At 39.0% G+C, this 26,740-nt stretch overlaps 1 protein-coding gene across 5 annotated transcripts in view; it reads right to left on the minus strand.

The window, feature by feature from the left end:
* The window catches only part of PCDH15 (protocadherin related 15), a 1,497,017-nt gene that overhangs the window by 392,162 nt on the left and 1,078,115 nt on the right, over positions 1 to 26,740 (minus strand). For all 5 annotated transcript variants that reach the window (XM_030569599.1, XM_030569597.1, XM_030569596.1 and 2 more), the window contains 2 exons: positions 22,540 to 22,648; positions 14,167 to 14,279 (listed from right to left, as the gene is read on the minus strand). In XM_030569599.1, coding sequence (XP_030425459.1) covers positions 14,167 to 14,279; positions 22,540 to 22,648 — 222 coding nt within the window. The remainder of the gene's footprint in view (positions 1 to 14,166; positions 14,280 to 22,539; positions 22,649 to 26,740) is intronic.

Here is a 26,740-nt window from a genome sequence, read left to right on the forward strand (position 1 = left end):
CTTGAATCTGACTATCTCTCCAGGATAGCCCAGGGAGGGAAAGCCTGAGAAGGAGAGAGAAGGGGGAGAACAAAACCTGATTTATCTGTGTTGTGATTCAAGGAGTTTGAATCACGGTGATCTCCTAGTGTATCCAGGGCGGGAAAGATCTGGGAGGAAGAAAGGAGAAGGGGGGGAAATGGTTTATTCCCCTTTGTTGTAAGACTCAAGGAATTTGGGTCTTAAGGTCCCCAGGAAAGGTTTTTGGGGGGACCAGAGTGCCCCAAAACACTAATTTTTTGGGTGATGGCAGCGTATCAGATCTAAGCAGGTAATTAAGCTTAGAGAAATTCATGCTGGTACCCCAATTTTTTGGACTCTAAGGTTCAGATTGGGGATAGAATACCATGACAGGAGCATTCAGCAAAAATGTATTATTTAATTTCATGATTTCTAGTTCACTGTGAAGGCACAGAATACAGCCTTTGCAGTGCATCTTTGGATCAGGTACTGAACTTGTTTGTTTCAGAAAAATCTATAGCAAAATCCACTGAGGCCAAGTTGCATGTAAAAGCAGCAAAGAATCCTGTGGCACCTTATAGACTAACAGACGTTTTGGAGCATGAGCTTTCGTGGGTGAATACCCACTTCGTCAGATGCATGTAGTGGAAATTTCCAGGGGCAGGTATATATAGGAGGTTGATGGATTTCCACTCCATATGGCTAAATGCAGTGCCTTGCATGGTGTCAAGTATCAGAGGGGTAGCCATGTTAGTCTGGATCTGTAAAAGCAAAGCACTGCATTTAGCCGTATGGAGTGGAAATCCATCAACCTCATATATAAACCTGCCCCTGGAAATTTCCACTACATGCATCTGACGAAGTGGGTATTCACCCACGAAAGCTCATGCTCCAAAACGTCTGTTAGTCTATAAGGTGCCACAGGATTCTTTGCTGCTTTTACAGATCCAGACTAACACGGCTACCTCTCTGAAAGTTGCATGTAGTTTACATATACTGCTTGAATACTGTTCCTGCTCTACACTCCCTTAAAGTGCACTTCTCTGCTTGGCTGAGTTTGGAAGGTATGTTGCAGCTGTAATTAGAAGTAAAAGGAAAGAACCCCAGCACAACCCCAGGTGGTATATTGCCAATATTTGTTATGGATAGCCTAATGATACACACAACCTCACTTTATATTGGCTGTAACTTGGGAGTAAATTAGTTCTCACTCCAGCTGCTGATCCCTCCTTCCCTTCTCACTCTGCCAGTAAACCTCTTCCTTCTTGACATTATGCCTTGCTCATCTGCAGACCACACTCTCACAACTGCACTGCCACAGCACCCACCAGCTTATGGTCTCTTCTCCTGCCACTTAGCTGCAAATCACTACTCTTCTCCCACACCCCTATAACCCAGGCTGAGACCCAATCCTCTTCAGTAACCTCCTGCCTCCTCATTCACTGTGTGCAGGGCGGTTTCTGATCTCAACCCTTCGTTGGCACTCCACCATCCACAGACTCCACAGACTGCAACTTCCCCTACTCCAGCACAAACAGTTGATTTTTCTCCACATAGGCTTCGCTCAGCACATCCTTCTGTCCTCCTTTCTCTCTCCCACCTCCTGCTCACCAGCAGTTCTGCACAGTCACAAGTTGTGTGTGAATAAAAGAGCAATGTGGAAAAACTTCTTGCGAGTTTCTAGCTAGTATCCATTATGCTGTTATCCAGATCCTACTGAGTCCTTTTCCACTGACACCAAATAACTTTGATCAGGTCCTCATTGCCTCGGGTATTTAGCTGATAGCATGAATATGAATCATCCTCATTCTGATTTTGCTACTCAGTTTCATACACAAATGAGTCAATTTACTGCTTTCTCTCCTTATCCCTTTCCCCACCTTGTGGGTCTCTTTCAGCCACTTCTCCCTTTTTTCATCTGTAAGTCGAAGGCTCCTTACTTGCTATATTCCACAATTAAAGGTCACATAGGTGCATTTAAGTAAAAATACTACATATGTAAAACTATTAGCTAGCTAAACTCTAGTTGTTCACATTAAAATGAAAGGATGTAGTTGTAATAAATGAAGTGGGGGGTAACCCACTTTGATGGATACCCAGCCAGCCAGTTAGCTGTAAAATCCCTCTTGGTAGCTGTTCTGTACTTGTTTTACCTGTAAAGGGTTAAAAAGGCCCCTCAAGTTTAAAAAAAAAAAAGTGGGCACCTAACCAAAAGAGCCTTTGTCTGTTGTTCTCTGGGCTGCAGAGACACAGAGCAGCAATGCTATAAGCAGAAATGCTGTGTAAGGTTTGAACCAGGTATTAAAAAGTATCTTCCACACCTAGAAGAAATAATTTGGATAGGGAATGTTTAGTTAGTTGCTATCAGGTTTATTTCTTATTTTGGCTTGTGGATGTCCTCTCTGCTAACCCCTGCTGCTTTTGTTTGCTTGTAACTTTAAAGCTGAATCCCAAAGAAAGCTATTTTGGGTGCTTAATTTTTGTAATTATTTCTTTTAAGATCTAGCAAAAGACTAAGTTCCAGATGTATTTTTTCCCTTTTTGTTTTTAATTAAATTTACTTTTTTAAGAACAGGATTGGATTTTTGGTGTCCTAAGTAGTTTGTGCATGTTGTTTGATTAGCTGGTAGCCACAGTTAATTTCCTTTGTTTTCTTTCTCAGCTCTTCCCCAGACCGGGAGTGAAAGGGCTTGCGGGTACCATACAGGGAGGAATTCCCAAATGCTCCTTTCTGGATTCAAAGACATTTTTTTGCATTTGGGTCGTGGCAGCATTTACCAAGCCAAGGTCAGAGAAAAGCTGTAACCTTGGGAGAATAATACAAGCCTGGAGTGACAAGTATTAATTTTTAAATTCCTTGTGGACCCTCATTTCCTGCACTCAAAGTAACAAAGTGAGGGTTCAGCCTTAACAGTAGTGAAATCTAAATTAAGTTTTCTGTAGATTAAGAAGCTAAAATTGATAAAATTCTTATCAATACTGATTAAACAAAATATACTTTTATGATGACAAGTATGCCAGAGCCCAGATTAACATTGTTTAAAACAGCACATTTTTTTAAATTAGAAATCCTGTCAGACTTGGGGAATATTATAATACTGAGGTCAACAAATGCTTAATACTTGAACATTGTTGCACACAAAGTTGTTTTGATTACTGAATCATTACAATTTGATAACTGTGTTTGGCAGAAGAAATTTTACTTTCATATCCATAAACTACACTATGATAGAACTCATTTACTTAGTGTATATTTTAAATACACAATAGTTTCCCTCTCTTTCCCCTTTTTCTGTCTTTACTAATATAATATTCAAACTGATGTTAGTGTCATTCCATGCAGGTTCTGTAAGTAGTAATGGCCATTGCTAACATTATAAAAGAATTTCATGCTTCTCTATGTAAAACAGGTAAGGATGGCTATTGGGACTACTGTCATATGACTTGCCTGTAAACTCTGAGATTGTTCTGCTTCTTTCCTGCACTGTATTTTAGTCTAAACTGAAACATTATTAATAATGTGTATAAATATATGCATCAGTAGCTAATGCCCAAGTAAGTCATGAAGCTACAAGTAGCAATCTCTGAACCAAAACAGGCTGAGCAAAGTGAAAAACTAGGACACTTTACATTAAAGAGCAAGGTGGGAAATGAATAATATTATTCCTTTACAACCCCTCTTCTGTTCTTTCCTAGCCCCAACCACTCATCCTTTTAATCTAGTTCTCTCTGACGATCCTTCTGCCCACACGTACCACCAGTTCACTAACAGCTTTGTTTGCTAGCAGACTCCTTTCGCTCTACACTACAGGGGCGGGGGATAGATCTATGTTACTAAGATCTACGTGAATAACGTAGCTGAAGTTGATGTACTTAGATCTACATACCGCGGTGTTTTCACTGCGGTGTGTCCACAGGAAACGCTCTCCCATCTATTCCCCTTGTGCATCTCTTTGAGGTGGAGTACCTGAATCGACGCTACGGTGATCAGTGGTTGATTTATTGCATCTATATTAGACACGATAAATCGACCCCTGCTGGATCAATCACTACCTGTGGATCCGGCTGGTAGTGTAGACAAGCCCCTAGACTTAACAGTGCCAAACTAATTTGTTCCCGCTTCCAGCTCAGTTCCTCTCAATCCCATCAGTTCCCTCCAACCCCAACATCAATCAGCTCAGAAACACCCATATACACATATTCCCCTGGCTGAGAACTCCTCTTCCTACTTAACAAATCTACAGCTCAAAATCACCCTGTCTGCTTTGAACACCTTCAGACCTAGGTCACACTCTGTCCCCTTCCCACCAAACCACCTCCACACAACCTCATAGTTCACAACTGTCCCCCCTCCTTCTGCCCCAGCCCATACACACACACTTGCTGTTGGGTCTGGAAAAGAAAGACCAGAGACAACACAGGAAGAATTTGTATATGATCTGAAATAACTCCAAAGATGCTTGTATTCCCTTGCTCTGTCTCTTTTCTTCTAAATGATTCAGTCCTATGTTGCTTGCAACCAATGTGTTGCAGGGACTATCAGGGACAGATGCTGCAGGAAGTATATGCAGGCAGTCCTAAATTCTGCCCCTTTGGGCTAGTCCCACCAAAGCCTGTATTCCCTGCTCTGTACCACTCCTTTGTTGCCTGAATTTTGTGTAATGCGGGGCCAAATTCCCAATGATGGGAGTGAATTGTACTGCAGCCTTTGGAAGCTGGAGCAGCTCCAGTCCCACCAGGATGTCCTCCAGCATGGCAGAACCCTGCAGTACATCAGACACTACTCGGTTGTGACATTATGGTTTCTCTCATAGCAACCAGTCATCCTTAATTATAAAGAATGTCAACTTACACTTCCAAGACAACATGGATATCTATTAGGTTATTCTATTTTATATATTTTGACCATCTCAGTGATATATCTGGCCATAGTTTTGAGATAACACTTTGTCATGGAGTGAATGTGCCCCACGCCGGTGCAGTGACCAAAGAGTTAATACAGGCACTGCCTGCCACTGCTGATTTGAAGCATCACAGCAGCTAGGAGGATAAAAGGGCTGGGCAGCATAGGGGTGGGGTGGCTACCAGAGGGGAGATTAGGCTGGAAAAGGAGCTTCTGTCAGCAAGCTACTTAAGAGCTGCCCAGAGAGAGGGGATGAAGTGACTGATAGACTGGAGATCCTGCAGAAATCCTACCTTCCGCTCAGGCCATTGTCAGAGTCAAAGAACCCTGATCCTGCTTATCTAGCTGTAGGGCCCTAAGCTGGAACTCACTGGATTGGACAGGCCTGGATTCCCCTACCAACCTCTGACAGACTTGGGAGCGAAGAAAGGGTTTTTCAGAGCTCTGGGCACCAGGAATAGCCTGACAGCCCCGCTAGGCTAAGTGAGCCCAGGGGCTGTGCCATGCTTGGCCAGAGGGGACACTGACGCACTGCCTCATACACTTTTTTACTCTCTTATTTTAAAGTTTGTATATTGATTTTCAGTCTAAATAAAATGATCACATGCAATCTGTGACTAAAGGAATTGGTTAAATATACTGAAAACGAGAATCTGGAAATAACATCTAACAGTAATGCAACACATTTGAATGTTCTTTAGTATGTTGGCTTTCTTCTGTCCCTTGGGATCAGGCTGTGGTAAAGGAATGGGTGGAACAAAAAGCAGAATATAAAAACCTACCTGCCCCCCTTAGTGATCATTGATGCAGTAACTATGTCTTTGTCTAATTCCAAATGGAATAAGAGAGAAGAAATATTAAATCCAGGACCTATTACCATTCCATTGTGATAACTACCAGAGAACTAAACAAGCTTAGAGTCAACCAGCAGGGGCAACATATATTGCATAGAATTTCAAAGCATTTAACAGGAAGATAAATTGTCATTGTGCAAACTCTTGAGATCCTTGGTGAATTTTTACTCAGTCTTTACTAAGGAAAAAACCCAACTCCCACTATCCTCAGTGAAACTTTGCTTAAGTAAAGACTGGGAAAGAAGACTGAAAGAAGCTCGGTGAAATTCTATGGCCTGTGTTATGTAGGAGGCCTGACAAGAACATCATAAAAGTTCCTTCTGATCTTAAAACCTAGAAATCTATAAATAAATAAAAACTCAGCAATGACCTATAAGTAAGTAAAGAATCCATCAAATCTATAAGTAAAACTCAGCAATGACCTCAAGATTCATCTTATTATTAATACAGAGCTCTGTGAGCAATAAACACAATGAGGAAAACAGTGTATATCTCTCTATATATCTCACATATAGTCCTTTATAGGAACAAACATCCAAAGCAGGTTATTAGTTATCAAATAGATAATTAACCCTACTAATTTAAGAATATAAAATATGAAAAATAAGATTAAAGAGTTATTCAAACATCATAATAATCTAACTCACAATCAAATGTCTGGTCTTGGAATGTCTGTTTTGACGGATATGCTCAGGTCTCATGTTGCCAACTTAGCCTCTCAAAAATAACTTCTTTATTGGACTATCCGACAAAAAGATTTGCTGGAATTAGTGTGGCCACTACCATCTCTTCTTCTTCAGAACAAAAAACATTCTAAACATCATAAAGATTTTTCTTTTTTTTGCAGCAATCAAACCCCTTTTTGTCTCTTAGGTCAGTAACCTTGAATACTTCAATTCTCCCAACAGTCAATCCAGATTTGTAGGCAGCGTTTTCTTTGTGCTTCTAAATGCATTTTAGAATGCCACTATACCTACCTTTAAGACTAAGTTCAGGATAGCGCATTTTGTAGAAATGCAATCACCACATCATTGCTTCTGTTTCCTCTAGGAAACAGAAATGAGCGAAGAATTTACAATAAACAATTTATTTGAAATTGATCTTTTTTTCAGCTCATGGCCTACTCCTTGAATTGATTGATAGAACAAATTTTTTGGAACTTTTTAAATCTATGGATTGATCATTCAAAATTCAAACTGTGTTGCTTACCCAGGAATGATCACACACACATATATATATATATATATATATATATATATATATATATATATAAAATTTCTTTCCTGATGGATGGTACAATTACCTCAACATACAAATTTAAAATTTGTAGTTTGCAAATACTCACACATGTAATTTCAAAAAATGATTTATGTAAACAATTCTTCCAGTAAATTTCAAACATTCAAATTAACATGTAAACTGAATACAACGACCTTGAGCACAGCCAAATTGGAATGGAAATTTAAAGAGAAATTGCAACTAAGGGACTTCTATTGCTTCCCAAGACCTTTGCTTTTCTGAAAAGTAAAGTTTGACATTGTAGCCACCCTTTTAAAATAAAGTCACAAGTGGCTTTAGTGTGGTAAATTGATTTCATTTCTTGCCAGAAAGGAAATATGCTAAAACTTTAAGCATTATCGGCATCAGTTTTATATTGGCTATTTCGTTATTCAGTTTTCTAATGGGAAGACATTCTGTAGTTGACACCTAATCAACTAGCTAGTTGGTCTACTATTTTTTTCATATGTACTCTAGTGTAAATTGTAAGTGCAATGACTTCAGGTGGTGCAACAAGTCCCAATATTGCTATCATCTCCTTTTGCTGAGTCCAAAAATGTCCTCTGTACTCTCTGTCATTAGTTATGAGATATAGAACTGGAAATAAGGAAAAGCCCCTGGCAACTATATTTGATATTTTACTAAATATGGTGTAGTTCTAGAGAATGGGCTGGCTAATGGAGGTCTCCTTTTTAATAAAAGAACAAGGAAAGGGCCAGAATACTTCAGACACATAAGCTTGACTTCAGCTAAGAAGAAGAGATCTGAAACAATATATGACAATTCAACTTCTATAATTAGAAAGAAATAAAATAGAACAGTCAGCATAGATTCATTGAAAGAAGGTCACTTCTGACAAAATTGCTTGAATTTTCAAGTGCATTACTGAATCATGAGATAAAGATGAAATTGGGGAAGATTTCTCTAGATTTAGGGAAAGCATTAGATTGTATATTAATTTACAAAGCCACAAAATACAGTATGGGGAAGAACTGCTGAAATGGATCAAAATTGGCTTAGGGAAAAGAAGCAGAGGGTAACTTCAAGATAGAGAAGATTTTTGACGTTCCCATCACTGAAGCTTATGATGTTGCAGTGAAATGATACTGGCACAACTAAAAATCTTCTTTACTGTGGTATGGTTAAGGCTTATGACACCGTAGTGCAATGAAAAATACATGTTGTGACTGTCCACAATTATTATTAAAAACAATAAAATCTCTTTCTCTCCTCTTTACTTTGAGTAAAGAAAAATACTGACCATGCAATCACTATAGCATATTCTGAATGATGTATATAATTAAAAATGTCCATTTAGTGCAGAGAGGCAAAGCTGACAATCCTAAATGAAAGTAAATGGAAGAAAATTCATTTACATAAAATGAGAATCTGGCCTCTCCTGTTGTGCTGTGCTATATGGTATAGAAATAAAAAGTAAATCTTAAAGCACAGTTACCAAGCAGCGGTAACTAGGATACCAATACTATTAATGTTCTGAGTATAAAGAAACACTGAACATTCTGTGATACTATCTAAGCAGTTTTTTCCTATACTCAGAAGAGGATTCTTTGGAATCTCAGATACATGTGGCAATCATGGGTACAGAACAACTTATTAGTGGTGACAATTACATTAGCTATATGATGAAATGATAGGAACTTTATTTTCAACTTTGACATAAATAGCAAGACAAACAGAAAGACATTTTTTGTATGTTTTTTTTCTCTCTCTGTTAGTTCACCACCATCACTCCAGGCAGTAACCTAGGTGTATGTCCTCACATCAGCCGAAGTGCCCCTCATCCAAACTACCATCCTTTGTATCTTTTCTCTGCCCATTTCTGGTAAACCATAATATTTAATATATTTTTACAGTTAATTCTTAGATATTACAGATCCCCAATATACGCACCTATAATATTTCCTATGCTGAATCCTACTGGGTGCAGCTTTGTGACTACTTAATGTTTTAGAAGTTTTAAAATTAAATTTGTCTCTTCATCAGCAATAAAGTAGAGGTAACTAACAGAGATGAAAGGTTGTAATAAGTGTGAAAGAACTACATTAAAAGATTTGAGAATTATGCTGTCATTGCCCAGCTGTTCCATATCAAAACATGATGAAGTAAACAAACTTTATACATAATCAGGAAACAGGTGTTGAAAAATCTCTTAATGCTCTTTGTAATGTGTTGACTGTAACTACTATTGGCACTGAATGTCTATTAATGCTTTCCTCCCCCTGGTTGCTACAGTAATGAAGTATTGGCAGTGAGCATCCCTTATCATTTTCTCCTTCCTGATACTCTCCGTAATGCTGTACTTCACATCTGCAAGAGACCTTTCTGCCTCCTAATTCAATTCTCACAAAGAAAAAAATATTGTTCTTGGTTCACCTAATATTATGCAAAGCACAGCCTACCAAAATAATATTGGGGATGAGTCACTGCACTTTAGAAGCTATGTCCACTTCACCTTCTGCTTTCCAAAGGCACATTTAACCATATTTTGATTCAACAACCATATCAGCAAGTGTCGGTGCTTTAATCTTTTGATGTAATCTGGGTAAAATTTCAGTAGCCAAGGGAATAATGGATAGGTATATCAATAAGAATCACAAAAGGAACAGAGAACCCAAATAATCTCTACTGAAAGCAGTGGAAGAAAGACACTGTCATTTTTCCTGTAAGCTAGAGTTTGTGAAAATCATGCACTTTGCAAAGCCTGCTGATGTAAAAATAAAGGAGCATGCCTCTCTGATCCAGCATACCTACATACACAGTGGTAAACTGACCTTTCTGGTTGACATACTGTTTCTTGCGATGGGCAAGGAATGAACAAATTAATTTAAAACATTCTGTTACTTGAATGGTCTTGTGGGCAATGAAACATCCTAAAATGTCTTTAATAATGTCTCCCCTCCATAGGCTTGCCCATATTAAACATGTGCCAGTGTGCTGGACTCTACAATTGTAGCCAGGTTCCATATCATATTACCATTTTCTGTCCATTGGAACTGGAGCTTTCATCTAGGTAGACTTGAACATGGGCTAATCACCACATCCAGATAGTACATTTTGACTTTCCTCATAAAATTTTTCAGCTGCTCATAGTCTCACCAAGACACCAGCCACAGATTAGAATAGGATCTACTTTTGTTACAAAATAGCACCCCACTTGAGCAAGGTTCATGGCCAGAAAGTGAGCTAAGCAAGCATTACTCTTAAGTTGCTTGACACACTGCTTGTTGTGGGGCAAGACCCCAAAGTAATTTACTTGCAACTTTGAAATTTGATCTGCTGAATTCTATCCAATATAGTCTGGACATTGTTCCCATCTAAATTCTTATAAAATTGATTGAAACTACAGAGTTGGCTCTGCCACTGCCATTTTATGATGTGGTCTCTTCTGAGGTTAATATTAGCATGGCTAGAATGCTTTCAACCACCACAACGCTATAGTGATTGAAGTAGCCATTCTGGAAATTACTCAATGACTTCTTTTCCCAGTAGTTGTTAACTTAGAAAATTGGTGCTTTTGGAAAACTCAAATATACTTAAATAGCCATGACTGTAAGGCAGGCTCAGTGTGTATGCACTAACTTGCTTGTGTCAGGAACGGTGGTGCTGTGTAGATGAGCTGAGCAATTGCAGGAACAAGTGATTTTCAATCATTTTATGAAAAGGATGGCAATGCTTTCCTCCCAAGAGATGATGAGCCCTTGTAACTCAGATTGATATTAATGAGAATTTTGGGCACTTAGTAGATGCCTTGCAATTGCCAAGATCAGGACTTCAGTTTATATGCACCCTTGCACTTTCACTGCTCAGCAAAAAATCTTTCTACCATGATCTGAATTCCCACTCGCATTATAAAGATCAATTAAAAATATAAAGAGGTATATACACTAATAAAGAAAAAAATGCTTGATTATAGTTTTATAATATCTAATATCAAAGCTTGTTTTTCTTTAGAAGTTTCCATGCCCTTGTTAAGATAAAAAGTAATTAGCTTTGTGGTGAGATAGCATTGTAATTGTTTTGTGTAATCTAGTGTAGTAGAGGCTGTCACTATTGTCAGTTGTTTAACCAGGGTCTTTTTATTATTACTAATAGACACACAGAGTCATCTATGAATTTAAGTCAGATGAATATCAATCAATCCATTGAAAGAAAACACACTTTAAACAAACAATATATGTAAATATGGTATATACCAGACAAAATACTATACATCTTTTCTAGTACTTCCGTATTACAAGACATTTAGAACACATGCCACTCCGATGCAATTCCCTTTTACATTTGTCCTAATTGTTCTGGTGGCTTATTATGTAATTTGAAGGAAATAAAACTTTTGTGTGAAACAAAAAACATCACTCCCCAAAAGAACAATAAAAACTGTGCTTGTTCCAATTACATGGAATAGTTTTACACTTTCTGCACAGCTTGGGACCACTCTTTTGCAAACATTATTTTTGCATTGCTTTTCCATCTTTCTTCTGTAATATTTGCTTGTCCTTCCTTTACTGTCCTGTAGAATCTACTAACCAAGCTAGTGTCCATTGAACCAGTCAGAAGAGTTTCCAACTCTCTGGTCAATTAGAGTTTACATTTGTGACAAATATGGCACTTCTGCCTGTATATGTATTCATCTTCAAACTGCATGAATATTAAATAACTGTTTTCAAAGCATGGATTGACTTTGAGTATTTCAAAAACAATATCAAAAAAGGGAACAAATAGAACATTAGATGGGAAACAAATTCTTGAAAGTTAGAACATTCCTATGGTTACATGTTTCTGACTAAGAAGGTCTTTTCTTGGATACTGTACAATCCTGACTGTTGTCAAATCAGTCTTCATATGGTCTAACATTTATGTTTTAGTAAAACTTGTTTTCCCCACTTCACTTTTATATGTCCTTTGGGCAACATACTGATCTGCTATCGGAGGCAGAGACATAGTCTAGGTGTTACACCTGCTGTGTCTTTTGAATTGGTAAATTTGAAGCTTAAATACAAATGTTTTTCTGAGTTATACATTTCCCCCTTCCAAATAAAATGAGATTAAATTCAACATCAAATCAAGTACAATGAAAAACATAAACCTAGTAATATTAAATGAGAGATACTTAAAAACCAGATATGGAGCAAAACTCCCACATTGTACCAATTCAGTGGATCTGAGTAGTGAGTAGTACTGTATTAAACTACTATTATTCAAGCAGTCAGAATATTATTATGTCTGCTTATTACACCCTTGACTGAACAAAAAACGCAGCAATCTAAATCTAACAATACCTGTAAAAATTTCCTTTAATAATACAGCTTGTTATTAAGGTGCAAAACATATATCACTAGATTTGTGTAACTGATCTTTTTTAAAAATTGATGTAGTGTATGCACATGTTTGGCTGCACTAGTGTAACTGAATTTGTAAAACAAAATCAAAACAAAAAATCAAATTTTACTGTGGCAGGTTTGAACCATGAATCTATTTGCTTTTTATACATCCCAATGACAGCTATGCCCTGATAAATGAAAAGAACTGAATATAATCTAGTATAGAAATGGATTATAAAATAAACATAATTGGAAATTTTATTTCATTCTAAAACTGTAATAGCTTCAATTGCATTTAGATTACTGCACTTACCAAATAATCAAATATGGAAAGAAAGTAAAACCAGCTGCAGGATCATTCAAAATGCCAACAAGCAGTGGATCTGCAATTGTGTTTTCTCTCCCTTATAGCACTGTATTCCCTTGTTCTCAGAGACAAACTGGGTGAGGTAATATCTTGTACTGGACAAACAAAAGTTGGTCCAATACAAAACATTACCTCACTCAGTTTGTCTCTGTAATGCTGTGGAACCAGCACAGCTATAGCACTGCAAATACTTTGTTCTCCTCAGAACAACCAGGAAAGAATGCTGGGTATCTCGTATATTCATCAACATCTCCAAGAAATTGGGCCTCTGTCTATCCAAGTGAGGGCTTGGGATCCTGAATCATGACTTTGTTGTGTTTCATAAATGTCCAAAGATAGTTTTAAGAGATCTGTTCCTATTAGTTATGTGATATCTTGGGGTCTCAGCAACATGTTTTTGGCTAGTTGCCATTTCAGATATTCAGAGATTAGAGCTCTCTTTGGTCTGAGGAGGCCTAGTCTGTGCCCAATTGTGCCAAGTGTTAGTTCCTTCAATAGTGAATGTTGCCTCAGATGGCACCAGTAAAGCTCATGGCTACAATTGTGACTGAATGCACCCTTGTATTCATACCCTATGCACTATTGTAATAATCTTTGTAGAAAATATGCCTTGTGATGTTTCATCTGAAAATTAATAACTCGCTGGTCAATAATATCATGGTGAATTGTACGTAGCAACAGTATATGTAAAGTTATGAATTCCCCCTGTATGATGTTCGTAACATATGTTCAAAACCACTTAGCCCTAATGAGGTGGGAGTGATTAAGTAGGTCTAGCTTAAAGAAAGGAATGCGTGTTTACCTCCATTTGCATATAAGTAGTACACAGAGTCCTTGAGACAGCAAGAGGGAGATAAACCAAATCTGCATTTCAGCATACATGGAGAGAAGAAAGAGTATGGGGGCACCTTCACCTCAGATTCTGTGTCACTTTCCAGACACTGAGTTCTGGATCTGGATCTGAGCTTCCTTGTTCTCCTTCACCTTTAAATATTGAATTCTCCTATGATGTATGTACATTGTTTTTTCTGACTCTGTATTCAGTATTATGAATATTATCTTTATAATTAATATTCCTAAGTATACATATTAGATATACTTACAAAGTTTAAATGAAGTGGAAAAATGTGAAATATAAAATGCATAAATCCTTTTGTCACTATATTGATAAAAATCAAACATACAAGTTGCACTTTTTTGCTTGTACGGTAACAAAAAATAATAGTAAATATTTGTAAAGGATCATGAACCCTAAATAGTTCCTTTTCAAAAGTGTACCTTACCTTTTTTACTAGAAGTAATCTGTTTATTAACTGACTACCAAAAAAAAAAAAAAAAAGAACATATCCACAATTTTCTCCAGAGATTTTATTGCTAAGCAGTTTTGCAAGCATATGGAAATGAGAACTCAGTTGAAATTACCTTAATAACCAAATCAAATTTTTGGTGTAAATCCCTGTTTATTGGCTTTAGGAGACTGAGTACAGCTGTTGTAAGATTCATACAGAAGTATTGTGGATAATCCTCAGGAGTCCCTGCAAAAAGATATTGAGGTTTGAAAACATAATTGAGAGATATAAGTACTGTGTGTAACAGCTTTATTTAAACAGTATATTTACTTCACTCATTAACCAACAAACGAATAAAATAAAATTCAATTAGTAAAGGGGTAAAAAGATCATGCAGTATATGAGAAAGAAAGAACAGATCTTGCACAAAACTAATAAAAACAGAATAATTTCTTTTGTAACGTTCAAAAGTTGAAAAACAGCTGTTTTCACATTTTTTAAATAAATTTGAGAATTTATAGTCAGTGTTCATGAAAGAGCATCTAATAGCACTGGTTAGAATAAAGCTTACAGAAGGCAATTATTGACCATGTCACTAAAACATCATCATTTATGACCTTGAACATTCTGTTTGTTCCTTTTATGAGAGGAGACTACCAGGTATGCCAAATGTGTCTGATTGTGTCACTGAAATCTGTGCAAAAAGGGAATACATGGACTTCATTCCTCTGCATGGAAAGAGGTCTCAGTAAAGTTCATGGCAGCATCTCCCTTCACATTCCCTCAGGCTTTGCTTAGGTCCTCTTATACTGGTTGATATTACCACAGGAAGGGTTGGACCACAGAAGGAACAAGCAGGCAGGTCCAGAGTGGCAGATGTACATTTCTTCCTTCTGCTCCCCATCAGAATTCTCTGTGGATATGTATACAGCCAAAAGCTGTTTACATTTCCATACCCCACTCGCAGGGTGAGGATTCCCCTTAACAGGGAGAAGGGGCACTAGTGTAGCAGTCAACTGCAGAAACCTTGAGAGCATAACTCTGTTGAAGCTGTGCTCCAGAGAATAAGCAACTCAGAGCCATTGTGAAGGCACAGGAGTTCAGATTGTCCCAGCTTTCTGTTCATCTCATATTAAACCCCATTTTCCAAAGGTATGACACAGAAATCTCCTTTTTAGCCATCTCCCAGAGGTTTTCCCTGACCAAGTCCTATGACTATTTGAGATGAGAACAACTATTCACCTGTGAGTAAGTTGAGAGCAAATATGTTTGTTTCACTTGTGGTGGACATAATCAATTTTAGCCCAGTTCCTAAGAGATAGCACTTACACCTAAACAAATATTTCAGTTTACTACTGAATAACAACGTTTGAATATTGCACTCCATTATTTTATTTACTGAACACCATCAATATACTTAGTACTGTACAAAACAGAGTGAAGAGTCACTCAAAAGAGTGATTTTCCATTTTTAAAAGGTATTTTAGAATGGTAGGCTCAGATAAACAAAAGAAGAAAATATCTCACTGCTGGACTCAGTAAACAACTGCTAAGTGATAGGTTAGGCCCATTGTGCAAAGATTTACACATGTACTTAACTTTATGCACTGTAAGAAGTCCCATTAACTTCACTGGGATACTCAAAGTGCATAAAGGTGACCATGTGCAGATCTGTAAATTGGTGCAGACACAATATAATGGAGTCATTTTCTACTTACAGAGTTTTTGCTTTTAGGATTTAGAAAAAAAAAGAAGAGGTATGAAAAGGATGAGGTAAAAAAGATAGTACTTGAATTACAGCTTTGGCAGCATACAAAGACAGCACTTTTTCACCACAGATTACCAAGTGCTCCAGAAAAGTTTATCATGGGAGTACTGCACATATTGCTGAAGGGATTAACAACAACATTATTGGTAATCTTTGCCTCTGTTAAGTGACACTGTACAGACCCATACACAGTGGTGATCTACAGGCTTTATCGTACAGGAAATTATGTTTCTCCAAAAGCTAAAACCTATTGCAGAACTAGAATTTTGCAAGTGCCTTGGGCTCCATTATAGAAATTCTACCCTTTTAAGAGCCTTGCCACAGGGAGCGAAAGCTATCAGCTCTGACAGTGTCTAAAAAAACTCGATGTGTGAGCTAAAATCTACCCTGATCATTTTTGTTATGGTATATATCTTGTACTGAATAGGCACTTTCATCTATGTCAAAAAGAGAGGGAGAGAGTGAATAGCAAGAATGCTGTATTCTACACTATAGAAGTATCCAGAAAAAATCAGTTGCTCCCAATGCTAGCAACAAAACTACAAAAAACATTTAATGGAAAACAGTGTACACAAGAGTTAAATGTTTAATTCACAGGAGATGGACATAATATATGTAAAATATTATACACATACCTGTGTACACATATATATATATACACTCACCCACAAACAAAACAGGTATTGATATAATACATTATAAAAGATTTGATTTGTTCGAGATGGCCATAGTACTCAACAGTGGTGAGAAACTAATACCTTATACTGGCCATTTTAAACAAGTTATGATAAAAACTTCACATCATACTACCATGCACTGTATCTTGTATATACTACATATATCAGTTACTTGAGAGTGTATATATATAATTTTAAGTATCTAAAATATTTATATTTATAGTATTCATAAATGGATTATTGACTGGATCCCTCTGTGAAAGGTGTGGCGGTGCTCTTTAATAACTATTATCACTGTATCTGTATTTGTCATTAGTAAGGTATTTCCATACCATATATGAAAATAGATATTTCACCCTAGAGGTGTGTCTGGAGACCAAAGACTGTGAAAATATCAAAGCCAGCCTTAAGGGCACTAGCCCAGTCTCCAGTGTAGCCCCAAACTCTTTACAACAGAAGTCAGGGCATCCACCATACACATGAGAAAGAACCAGACTGGAAGAGAAACAGAGGCTCAGAGACACACAGGAGGATGTATTTTCAACCCTCTCTCTGAGCAGTTCAACCACTTGGGGACTGGATCTCTGGGTGACAGCCTCCATAACACAACCATGTCAATGTAACAGACCTGACTGAGTTTGGCACCTGTAAGCTTCCCTTTGGACACAGAAACAGCATCTTCAAAACAAACTATTAGTTATTCATCTACCCAACATTATAAAGCACCTGGAGCAAAGGGTAAAAATAATAAAGGCTTATATTTTCAATATATGAATATTTCCTCTTACCAAAACCTTAATGTTTTCTTTGCATGCTTTGGTACATTTCATACAGGCTAATTACCTCTGTCCCTGTGCTGGGAGCAGCAGACTGTCCTGCTAGCAGCATGCTCCCTCTGTCTCTGGGGGTCTTGCTTCCCTGACAGGACCTAGTTATGCACTGGCTACTCACACTTAATCCCCTCCCTTTTCTAGGACTGGGGTCTTATTCTAGTTTAGGATCCTCCTTTGATCCTACACTGAACCTTGGGAAGAGTACATCATTCTCAGCTGGAGGGAAGCCAAGGAAGATGTATTCCACAATAAACAGCTCTCCCATTGTTTCCTCGTGGAGTCTTATCTGTGTGATTATTTTGCTTTTCCTGCTTTGTTACTTTAGAACCCTTTTGACATTAAACAATCACACACTATATTGATAAAAAAAGATATTTCCAATTTTTCACACAAGACTCATATAAAGGTCAAGTTTATAAACCTAAGCCATTTTCTGTTTTAAAAAGAATGCCTAAAGTTAAGCTCCTATACCAATATTTAAACATCTACAAATAGTAGCCTGATTTTCAAAAGTGCTGAACCTCCAGCAGGTCTGGGTGTTCAGCAGATAATAACTGATAGGTTGCTCTAGGCACAGAAGGTGGAATGTTAGGTTTGAAGCTTAGACAGACGAAAGATGATAAATGGAGGAAGCAAAGGGATTTAATGCAGAATGCACAAGTGTCCCTGAGGGAAAACAAGACCAAAGATATATGATAGAAGGGGAGGAAAATGATGTTGGACATGGTAAGTAAGGATGAGGAGCTTGAACCAATAGTTTCTACAATGGTTGCTGCAATGGGGACAGTAAAGAGAGGGTGAATTTTGGAGGAATTAAACAGGAAGAAGTAAGGAAGGACTTTGAGAGCAGCTAGCTATATGGAGAAGGAGAAAGAGGAGCTTTTGCCAGATCTTGAGATTTTATTGTAAGTCTTGTGACATTTGTTGTGTTTTTCTAAAAACTCCATCTTCTGGAAGGAACAGACTGTTTGAAAATCTCAGCAGGTTTCTAGATCCCATGATTGTGGAGGAAAGTTTAAAATCATGAAGCAAGTGCACCATAATGGCTCAGAAACCAGAAGAGAATTAAAAAAAACACTTTTTTTAATCATGATTTTAAAGCAAGTATTATGACTTTTTTAGGGCTTGATTCATGTATTGGAATGCTTGGATTTGGCAATACTGAAGAAGAGTCTACAATTTTATAAAATGCTTATAAAATACATAGTTATAAAAGTATCAGCGGGGAAGAAATACCTATGATCTTGTTTCTCCTCTCATTTACACTGGAGTAATAGTAGTATACTCAGGGGAGCTATCTTGGTATAAAGGTTGTGTAAGTGAGGATAATCTGATTGTATACACCACCAGTGGAGATTTATTATAATGTATGTTTCTCTAGGTGAAAACAGACAGTACAAAAATTAAGTTTCATTTATGATGCACGTAAATTATGGGTCCTTTTTGACAGTCGTGAAAGTAGTGTTTAACCTGATGGTGGGGCATTGCCCTTAAGCATCCCCTTGTGTCCTGCTGGCTTGCTGCCCTTCTGTCCCCTCTCCCCAGCTCTCCTCCTGGACCTAGCTTGTACTTTAAACAGTCACTCTACCTCACTTTAACCCAGGAGCCTTCCAGGTCTCCTGCAGCTGGATTGTACATTAGATCAGCTCCAGGGACTCAACCAGCTTCTCCTCCTGCTGGCCCCTCTCCCCCAGTCAGTCTCTTTACCTTCATACTTAGGAGGCTTCAGCAGTCCAACCTCCTCCTGGTGGTATTAATCTTCTATGAGGGAGAAGGCAGCATATATGGTGGTCCACTTCCCAAAGCTCATTCCAATTAGCTGGAAGAGAGGGGAGCCTTGTTCCATATACTCTGCAAGGCTCCTGGTCCTGGGCCATTAAGGAAACAGTAATACTTTTCTCCCCAAACCACTACTTATTCCTAGAACCCCTTCCCTCTCTAGTCTTCAGTCTCCTAGTTCCTAGGTCCTTGCATACCTCCCAAAATCTTAAAGGGACCATACCACGGAACAAGGTTCACTGACCACTAGGCATTACTATGCTTAAGAGGGCAGACTACCCCCATCAAAGTCCTATGCAGGCTTTATCTGAAATCCTTATATACTACATGAATACTTCAACAGTGTTTTCATTATTGGCATACGTGAATGTGCAGTTAGTATGTCATTTGGTACTTCTAGGTATATAGAGAAACTAAGAATTCTTCAATAATAGTTTAAATTATGTAATCATTTATAATGCTGCCAATGTGCAATACTATATATTGCATGGGTGGCCAAACTTACTGACCCTCCGAGCCACATACAACAATCTTCAGAAGTTGGAGAGCCGGGGAGCACCTGACAGGGCTCGGGACTTCAGCTCCACGTGAGGTGCCTACTGGGACTCGGAGTTTCAGCCCCACAGGAGGTGCATGCCAAGGCTCAGGGCCTCTGCCCAGCAGGGGATGCCTGCCAGGACTCAGGGCTTCAGCCCCAGTCTTGATGAAGCCCAGAGCCTAGCAGATGCATCCCACGGGACTGAAGCTCCTAGGCCTCCCTCTCTGCTTGACAGAAGCCCATATCCCACCACCCCGCTGCAAGACAGAGGTCCCAAACTCCCCCCTTTCCCCCCAAGTCTGGTAGGTGGAGAATGGGGGAACATGGGAGGGTCTGTGAGCAGCACTGTTACAATAAAGGAGCTGCATGTGGCTCACAAGCTACAGTTTGGCCATCCCTGATCTATTGGAAACCAGCTGACCATATAATTTATTCATTTATCTTATTAAAGATAGGCCTGATTGAAAAAAATGCGTTAAGCAGGAGTAAAATTATTCCTTAGCTACACACAGTTTGGGTCAGTGGGTATATGTAGACCTATCATGTCTACTGAAATATGGTTCGATTCCTGAAAGTCAATGAATGTAAAATGTTTCCAAGTGTCAGGTTTTCAAATGTCAGGATACCAGATGCTATGCAATCAGAAATCCAGCATTACAGTGCTGTAGACTTTAGTTCTGTAGACTTTAGCCTTTACCCTAGGGTGGGTCAGCTAGTTTGATTTAAAAGCACCCTTAAATTCTGGTCAAAAGCTTGTGTGTGGGACTGAGAAGAGATTTGGGAGCAACACCCAAGTAACAGCCCAGGTTAAATCTGTAGTAAAACCATACGCTAAAGCAAGAGGACTTAAGAATCACATGCTTCTCTGAGAGAAAAATTGTCTCTTAATAACTCTTAGTTCTAACTGGAAAATTAGGTGATTTTTTTATTTGAACACAATAACTTGGATAATGGTCAGAGTGACCTAACTGCAGACTGTAACTCAACCTGTCATGGTGCAAATGTAGGACTGTAACTCAATAGACCACAAGAAAAAACGTAGGAAATTTATAAAATGTTCAATTATTATCTAATTAGTAAAAAATAGCATATTCTCTCAATTCATAGTACAGCATTTCTAGTTTAAGTAATTTATAACACTAACATGAAATCTCACAATGTCTATGTGGGAGATGTACATTTTGGTTTACAGTGGAGGAAATCCCATGTGATGAGAAACAGCTGAAAGGAAGGACCAACAGATAATTCATTTCAATTATATGTTTGAAATAGTGCTAAAAAAAACTTAGCATATCAGCCTGCATTCTCATAGATCTTACTAAATTTGCTGAATAAGCCACTTCCACTCCTTTCCAGATGAAGGTTCTCTAATTCACCAGTGTATATCATTGTGCTTCTTGTGAACTTATTTAAAATACCCAGTAGCAGAGTTTGCAAGCTATACCAGCATACCAGCAAAAGGCACATGTAAGACCTAAAAAGGTTCCTTTTTGAAGACAAAAGCAAAAATAAAGACTACTACTAAAATTACTGTTTTATTCCCCCCTCCTTAGAGACTCAAAATAGGGTCTACTTTTGCGTGCTTTATTATGTTTCAGTGGTAAGCTATCTTCCCATTATAAGTTTGAATTTTAAAACTGCACCACCCCACTCTTCTTTCTTCCCCAAAAGTCATCTGATGGTTATAAAAGCAAATAGCATGGGACATCTGTGTTTCTGTGAACCCTATAATCTCTTAGTTCCCACAAAGATGGATCAGAGGAATATCACAGAGGGGAGTATGCCCTTGGACTTTGTATGTTGTGGGGAGGGCTGGTTTTGCTGGGGATGGCACTTTTTCCTATCAGCCCATGGAAAAATTGGGGAAACTTGTTCCTATCTGTCCAAAAGGGAGAGGGAGAGTGTTAAATGACACAGTGTAAGTCCCCCACAATAAAGGAAGAGGGAGTGTTTCCATGAACTCCTTCTTGAACTGCATTCATCCAGGGCCAGAGGAGACCATGGACAATGAAGACAATCTGATGCAAGGGAGGAAAAGAGGCAGGCTACAACCTTAAATATAACAAAATAAAGAGTAGGTGTATGACACCAAGACGACACCAAATGTCACTGTGCAGAAAAGTTCAAATTTAGCTTTGAGAGGAAACTCACCCTAGTTGCCATTCCCTGACAATTTTGGCACTGCACTACGAAGTTTTGTCAACCATTCTCCCTATCTGATACAGTTATGCTGGCAAAACCCCCAGGTGCAGGGGTGCTGGAACAATTTGTAGAGTGGGGGTGCTGAGCGCTATTTAACCAAACTGTGAACCCTGCATAGGATGGAAGCCACCTTCAGCACCGCTAGTTCCTGCACCTATGCCCCAATGTGGACATAGTTATGCAGAAATCAAGTGCTTTCGTGGGCCTACCTAATGTCATTCAAGGAAGCAGTGTTATTATGCCGACAAAACTCCTGTCGGAATAAGCTACATTAACAATATGGGACTCAGTATATCTGTACCAGCAAAGCATTTGTAATGTAGACAAAGACTTAGTTTGTGTTTGTGCCTGTGAATAAGAGCCAAGGATTACTATTATTATCTTCCCTAGCTATTTCTCAGCAGAACTGGAACACAGTCTAACTGAGGGTGTGGATAAGCATCTTCCATATTTTCCTTCCTTGACTGCTTCCTTATTTTCACTGGATGAAGCATAAGATTGTCAATCTAATCTAAATAAATAACAATATAGTTAACAATTCAAAATGGAATAAAATACCAGAACTGCAATAAAAATGTCGAGTAGAACAATATCTACCAACTACAACATGAATCTTTTATTGTGTTTCAGCTTTCCCACTTAGTCTCTCTCTTCCTGATCCTAATACAATGACTGACTATGAATGATAGTAAGATTAGCAGATACCAACCAAGTAGGATGGAATAGAGGATGTGTGGTCGATCAGAAGGAGGCTGGATGTTTTTGTCCTGATCTATAGCTTCTATTGGTGGAGTGACATTGATGGGGTTCACTCGTGTCTGAAATGAAAATTAGGGAAATTAGAGCTGATAAATTACAAAGTCTGCTTGCAGTTCTTCAGATTTAGTACAAAAACATTTTGCTACAGTGGACATTTACTTGAATGCCAAAGAAATAATGTGCATGCATGTAAATATATAGTGCAATAATGACAGATCTTTTGTGCAATGTAAAATTAACTATGCAAAACTAAAAACTATGTCTCTATTGTGTTTTTCTTTAAAGAAACCATATTATCTTAAAAATAATATATCCTGATAAAGTCCCTAATTCTGCAAATATGTACATAACTTTACTACTGTGAGTAGTCCCATTGATATGGGATTATCCACAGTAATCAAGTTAAGTGTTTGCAAGACCAAAGTCAAAAATAATACTTTCATCAATATCATGTCAGATATTAATTAGCTTCTAAATTATTGCTGTTGAATACATTAATACTTCAAAATATGCAGAAAATATGCACAAACTCATTTTGTGAAACATTATGAATTAAAATGCCAACAATATGAAAAATGTGTGTGCCCAGAACAAAATTCAAACCAACGCTTAGGTACCATGACGTGAGCATTTGAAATATTTCTGATGGACAGATATTTCCTTGTAATAAAGTCATTTATATTATCCAGACACACAGTGGCCTAGTGAACTGACCACAGGAGTGGAATGTAGGCACTCCCAAGTTCCACTCCTGAGTCTGACAACGTGTTATTCAACCTTCGTTGACTCTGTTTCCTCATCTGTAAAATGTGAACAGTAATATTTAGTTATACCAGAGAATTATTCTCAAGATTAGCTAAAGACTTCAGTGCTTAAAATGGCAAAAATATAATATAGTGAAAATCTAGCTGGGTCATTGAGAGCAGCACTTTAAGCACCTTTTCTATCACGCAAGCTACTTCTCTCTACTTCCTGGACACCACAATAACAGCTTCCACAATAGAACTCTACAGACAACCACATACAAGAAACCCACGGATCAGACACCTACATTCCTGGATCCTGTGCATCCCAAACACACCAAGAAATCTTATCTACAGCCAGGCACTCAGATACCACAGAGTATTTTCCAAAGACAAAGTCCGGGATATACACCTTAACACATTTAACACAACCATTACTGAACAAGGACACTCCACCAGAGAAGTAGATTGCATCATGTAATGGGCCACCCAAACATCCCTAGAGAACCTTCCTCAATACAGAAATAAAACCCACTCTGACAGCACACCCATAATTGTTACCTACCACCCCACTCTAGGACCCATAAAAGATATAATCAAACTACTACAACTCATATACGATGGGGACCCCATTCTGAACGAAATCTTTCCATAACCTCCACTTCTGCCCTTCAGATAACCCCCCAACTCTTCTAAGCACATCATCAGAAATAAGCTCCCCACAGACCAGGGCAGATCAACTCAAAGCAGCACCAGACCCTGCCAAAACAACAGATGTAAAACCTGCAGACATATCTCCATTGCAACAATGTTCAACACACCCCTACAAAACATTTTTTTAAAATCCATGGATCCTACATATGCCAATCACATGTAGTGTACCTCATCCAGTGCATTAAATGCCTCAAAAACAACTATGTGGGTGAAACCAGAAAATCACTATGCTCCCAAATGAACTCTCACAGGAAAATGATAGAAGATAAAAATCACCTAGGGGAGAACACTTCTCACAAAGTGAAAAGAACGAGGAGTACTTGTGGTACCTTAGAGACTAACAAGTTTATTTGAGCATAAGCTTTCATGGGCTAAAGCCCACTTCATCAGATGCATGCAGTGGAAAATACAGTAGGAAGTGTGTGTGTGTGTGTGTCTATCTCTATCTATCTATACACACCTCTACTCCAATAGAACACGACCCAATATAGCATGAATTCGGATATAATGCAGTAAAGTAGCGGGGGGGGCGGGACCTTTAAAGCGACACCTGAGCCCCGCTGCTTTACTGCGTTATATCCAAATTCGTGTGGAGCCCTGGGCCCTTTAAATCACCATCCGAGCCCGGCTGCAGGAGCCCCGGGGCTCCAGTAGCCAGGCTCAGGAGGTGATTTAAAGGGCCAGAGGCTCTGGCCACTGCAGGGAGCCCCGCACCCTTTAAATCCCCATCTAAGTCCAGCTGCCAGAGCTCCAGCGGTGATTTACAGGGCCCACGGCTCCCCACAGATGCTGGAGCACCGGGCCCTTTAAATCCCTGCCAGGGCTCTGGCAGCCAGGCTCAGGCGGTGATTCAAAGGGACTGGGGATCCTGCAGTAGCTGGAGCACCGGGCCCTTTAAATCACTGCTGGGGAAGCCAGCCCAACCCAAAATATGGTGATCAGTTATACCCTGAGCATGTGGGCACGACCTACCATCCAGACATCTGAGAAAGAATTTTCTGTAGTAACTCAGAGCCCTCCCCATCTACTGTTCTGTCACCAGCCATTGGAGATATTTTCTGCGAGCATTCGCAGAACAGATATTTGCTGCTAGCAGTTGCATTTTGCTGGGACACCAGGAGTTCCATTCCTCAACATGAAGAGCAGCTCTATGTGGCTTGAAAGCTTGTCTCTCTCACTAACAGAATTTGGTCCAATAAAAGTTATTTCCTCACCCACCTTGTCTCTATAGGAACCTGGGACCAACATGGCTACAACTACACTGATCCCAGATTATGATTTACTCCCTCTCATCCTCACTTAAGACTTTCTTTCAGACCATTTGACAGCAATAGCAACAGCAGATATGGTGGGAGGCAGTGAGAGGCGTGTAACTAACTTTTCTGGGGAAGCAGAACTTGCATTTTTGCTAGAGATGGACCTCTTAAGGCTGCTGTAACTCACTCATGAATAATGACGTGAGCAATCCCATTGATTTCAATGGAACTAATCATTTGCTTAAGTGTTTGCAGGATCAAGCCCTATGTTATGCTGTTAACTAGTTTCAATTAAAAATCAGAAGTCATTATTTCCTTAGGAAGCAAAGAAAACCGGAATGAATATGTTTCAGTGACATATGGGACGGTACCTGCACTAACTTTTCTCTAACCTAAATTCCCACTGAATTTCAACTGAATACAATATTCTTAATTTCCTGTGTTAACTTGTGTATCTTTATTGAGCATGGCATTCCAGCTATAGAAAAGAACTAGGAATACTGTACAAAGATGGCTTTAAGTCTGTGACATGTCGTTAAGTTGCATATGGTTCCCTCTCGTTCTACTTACTGTCATTATAAGTTACTTACTGGTTGCTCTGACATTAAATTGAGAGGTTCTATAGCTGTCTCTTAGTCTCAAAAAGATGGTAAGGACCACTCTGCCTGTATAAATAGATCATAATAAAGCACTTTGAAATTCACAAAGATGAAGGCTCTATAACCATTTAAGACATCCTTATAGATAGTACAGTAATATATTTAAGGTTGCCTGACAGTTTCCATTATAAAGACACTGTTTTCAGTTGTCTAAAACTTTGCCAAACTTTAACCATGCAGTGTGAAATTTTCTATGCCTTGGCACCTGCCTCAGGCTGAATTTTCGGGAAAAAAAAATCAGCAAAAAGGAATCTGGTCAATTCTGAAAACAAGGGTAAGGAAAACAAATAATTACCATATAAACTCATTCATTAGCTGAATTTTTTTAGTAAAAAAGGGAAGCACCAGAGAAGGGGGTTGGCTTATGAATAGGTATAGGGAAGGAAATGTGGGACACATCTCCTCCCCGCAAAAGAGGTAGCACAGCCAGCAGAGCTAGAAGGGAAGAAGCAGGGCCAGAGTCTCTCCACCTCTAGCCAAGCTGTTCTCCCCCCAACCTCCAAAGCAGCTGCAGCTCTGGCTGGCTGCAGCAATGCTGCTCCCCCAGAGCAGGCTGTGAGCACACTGCCTGGCCTGCCAGAGCACGCTGCGGCCGTGCCACCCGGCCCAGCTTGCTGGAACACGCTGCGGCGGCGCCTCTCGGTCTGGCCCACCAGAGCAGGCTGTAGCTGTGCTGCCCAGCCTGCCGGAGCAGCTACAGCCAGGCCAGAGACATCCTCCCCTGGCCCTCCCCAAATAATGTGGGAAGGGATGGGATGGGGAGAGTCGGGGGGTCCCAA

Source organism: Gopherus evgoodei, chromosome 7 (assembly GCF_007399415.2).
Source record: "Gopherus evgoodei ecotype Sinaloan lineage chromosome 7, rGopEvg1_v1.p, whole genome shotgun sequence".
NCBI classification, from domain to species: Eukaryota; Metazoa; Chordata; order Testudines; family Testudinidae; genus Gopherus; species Gopherus evgoodei.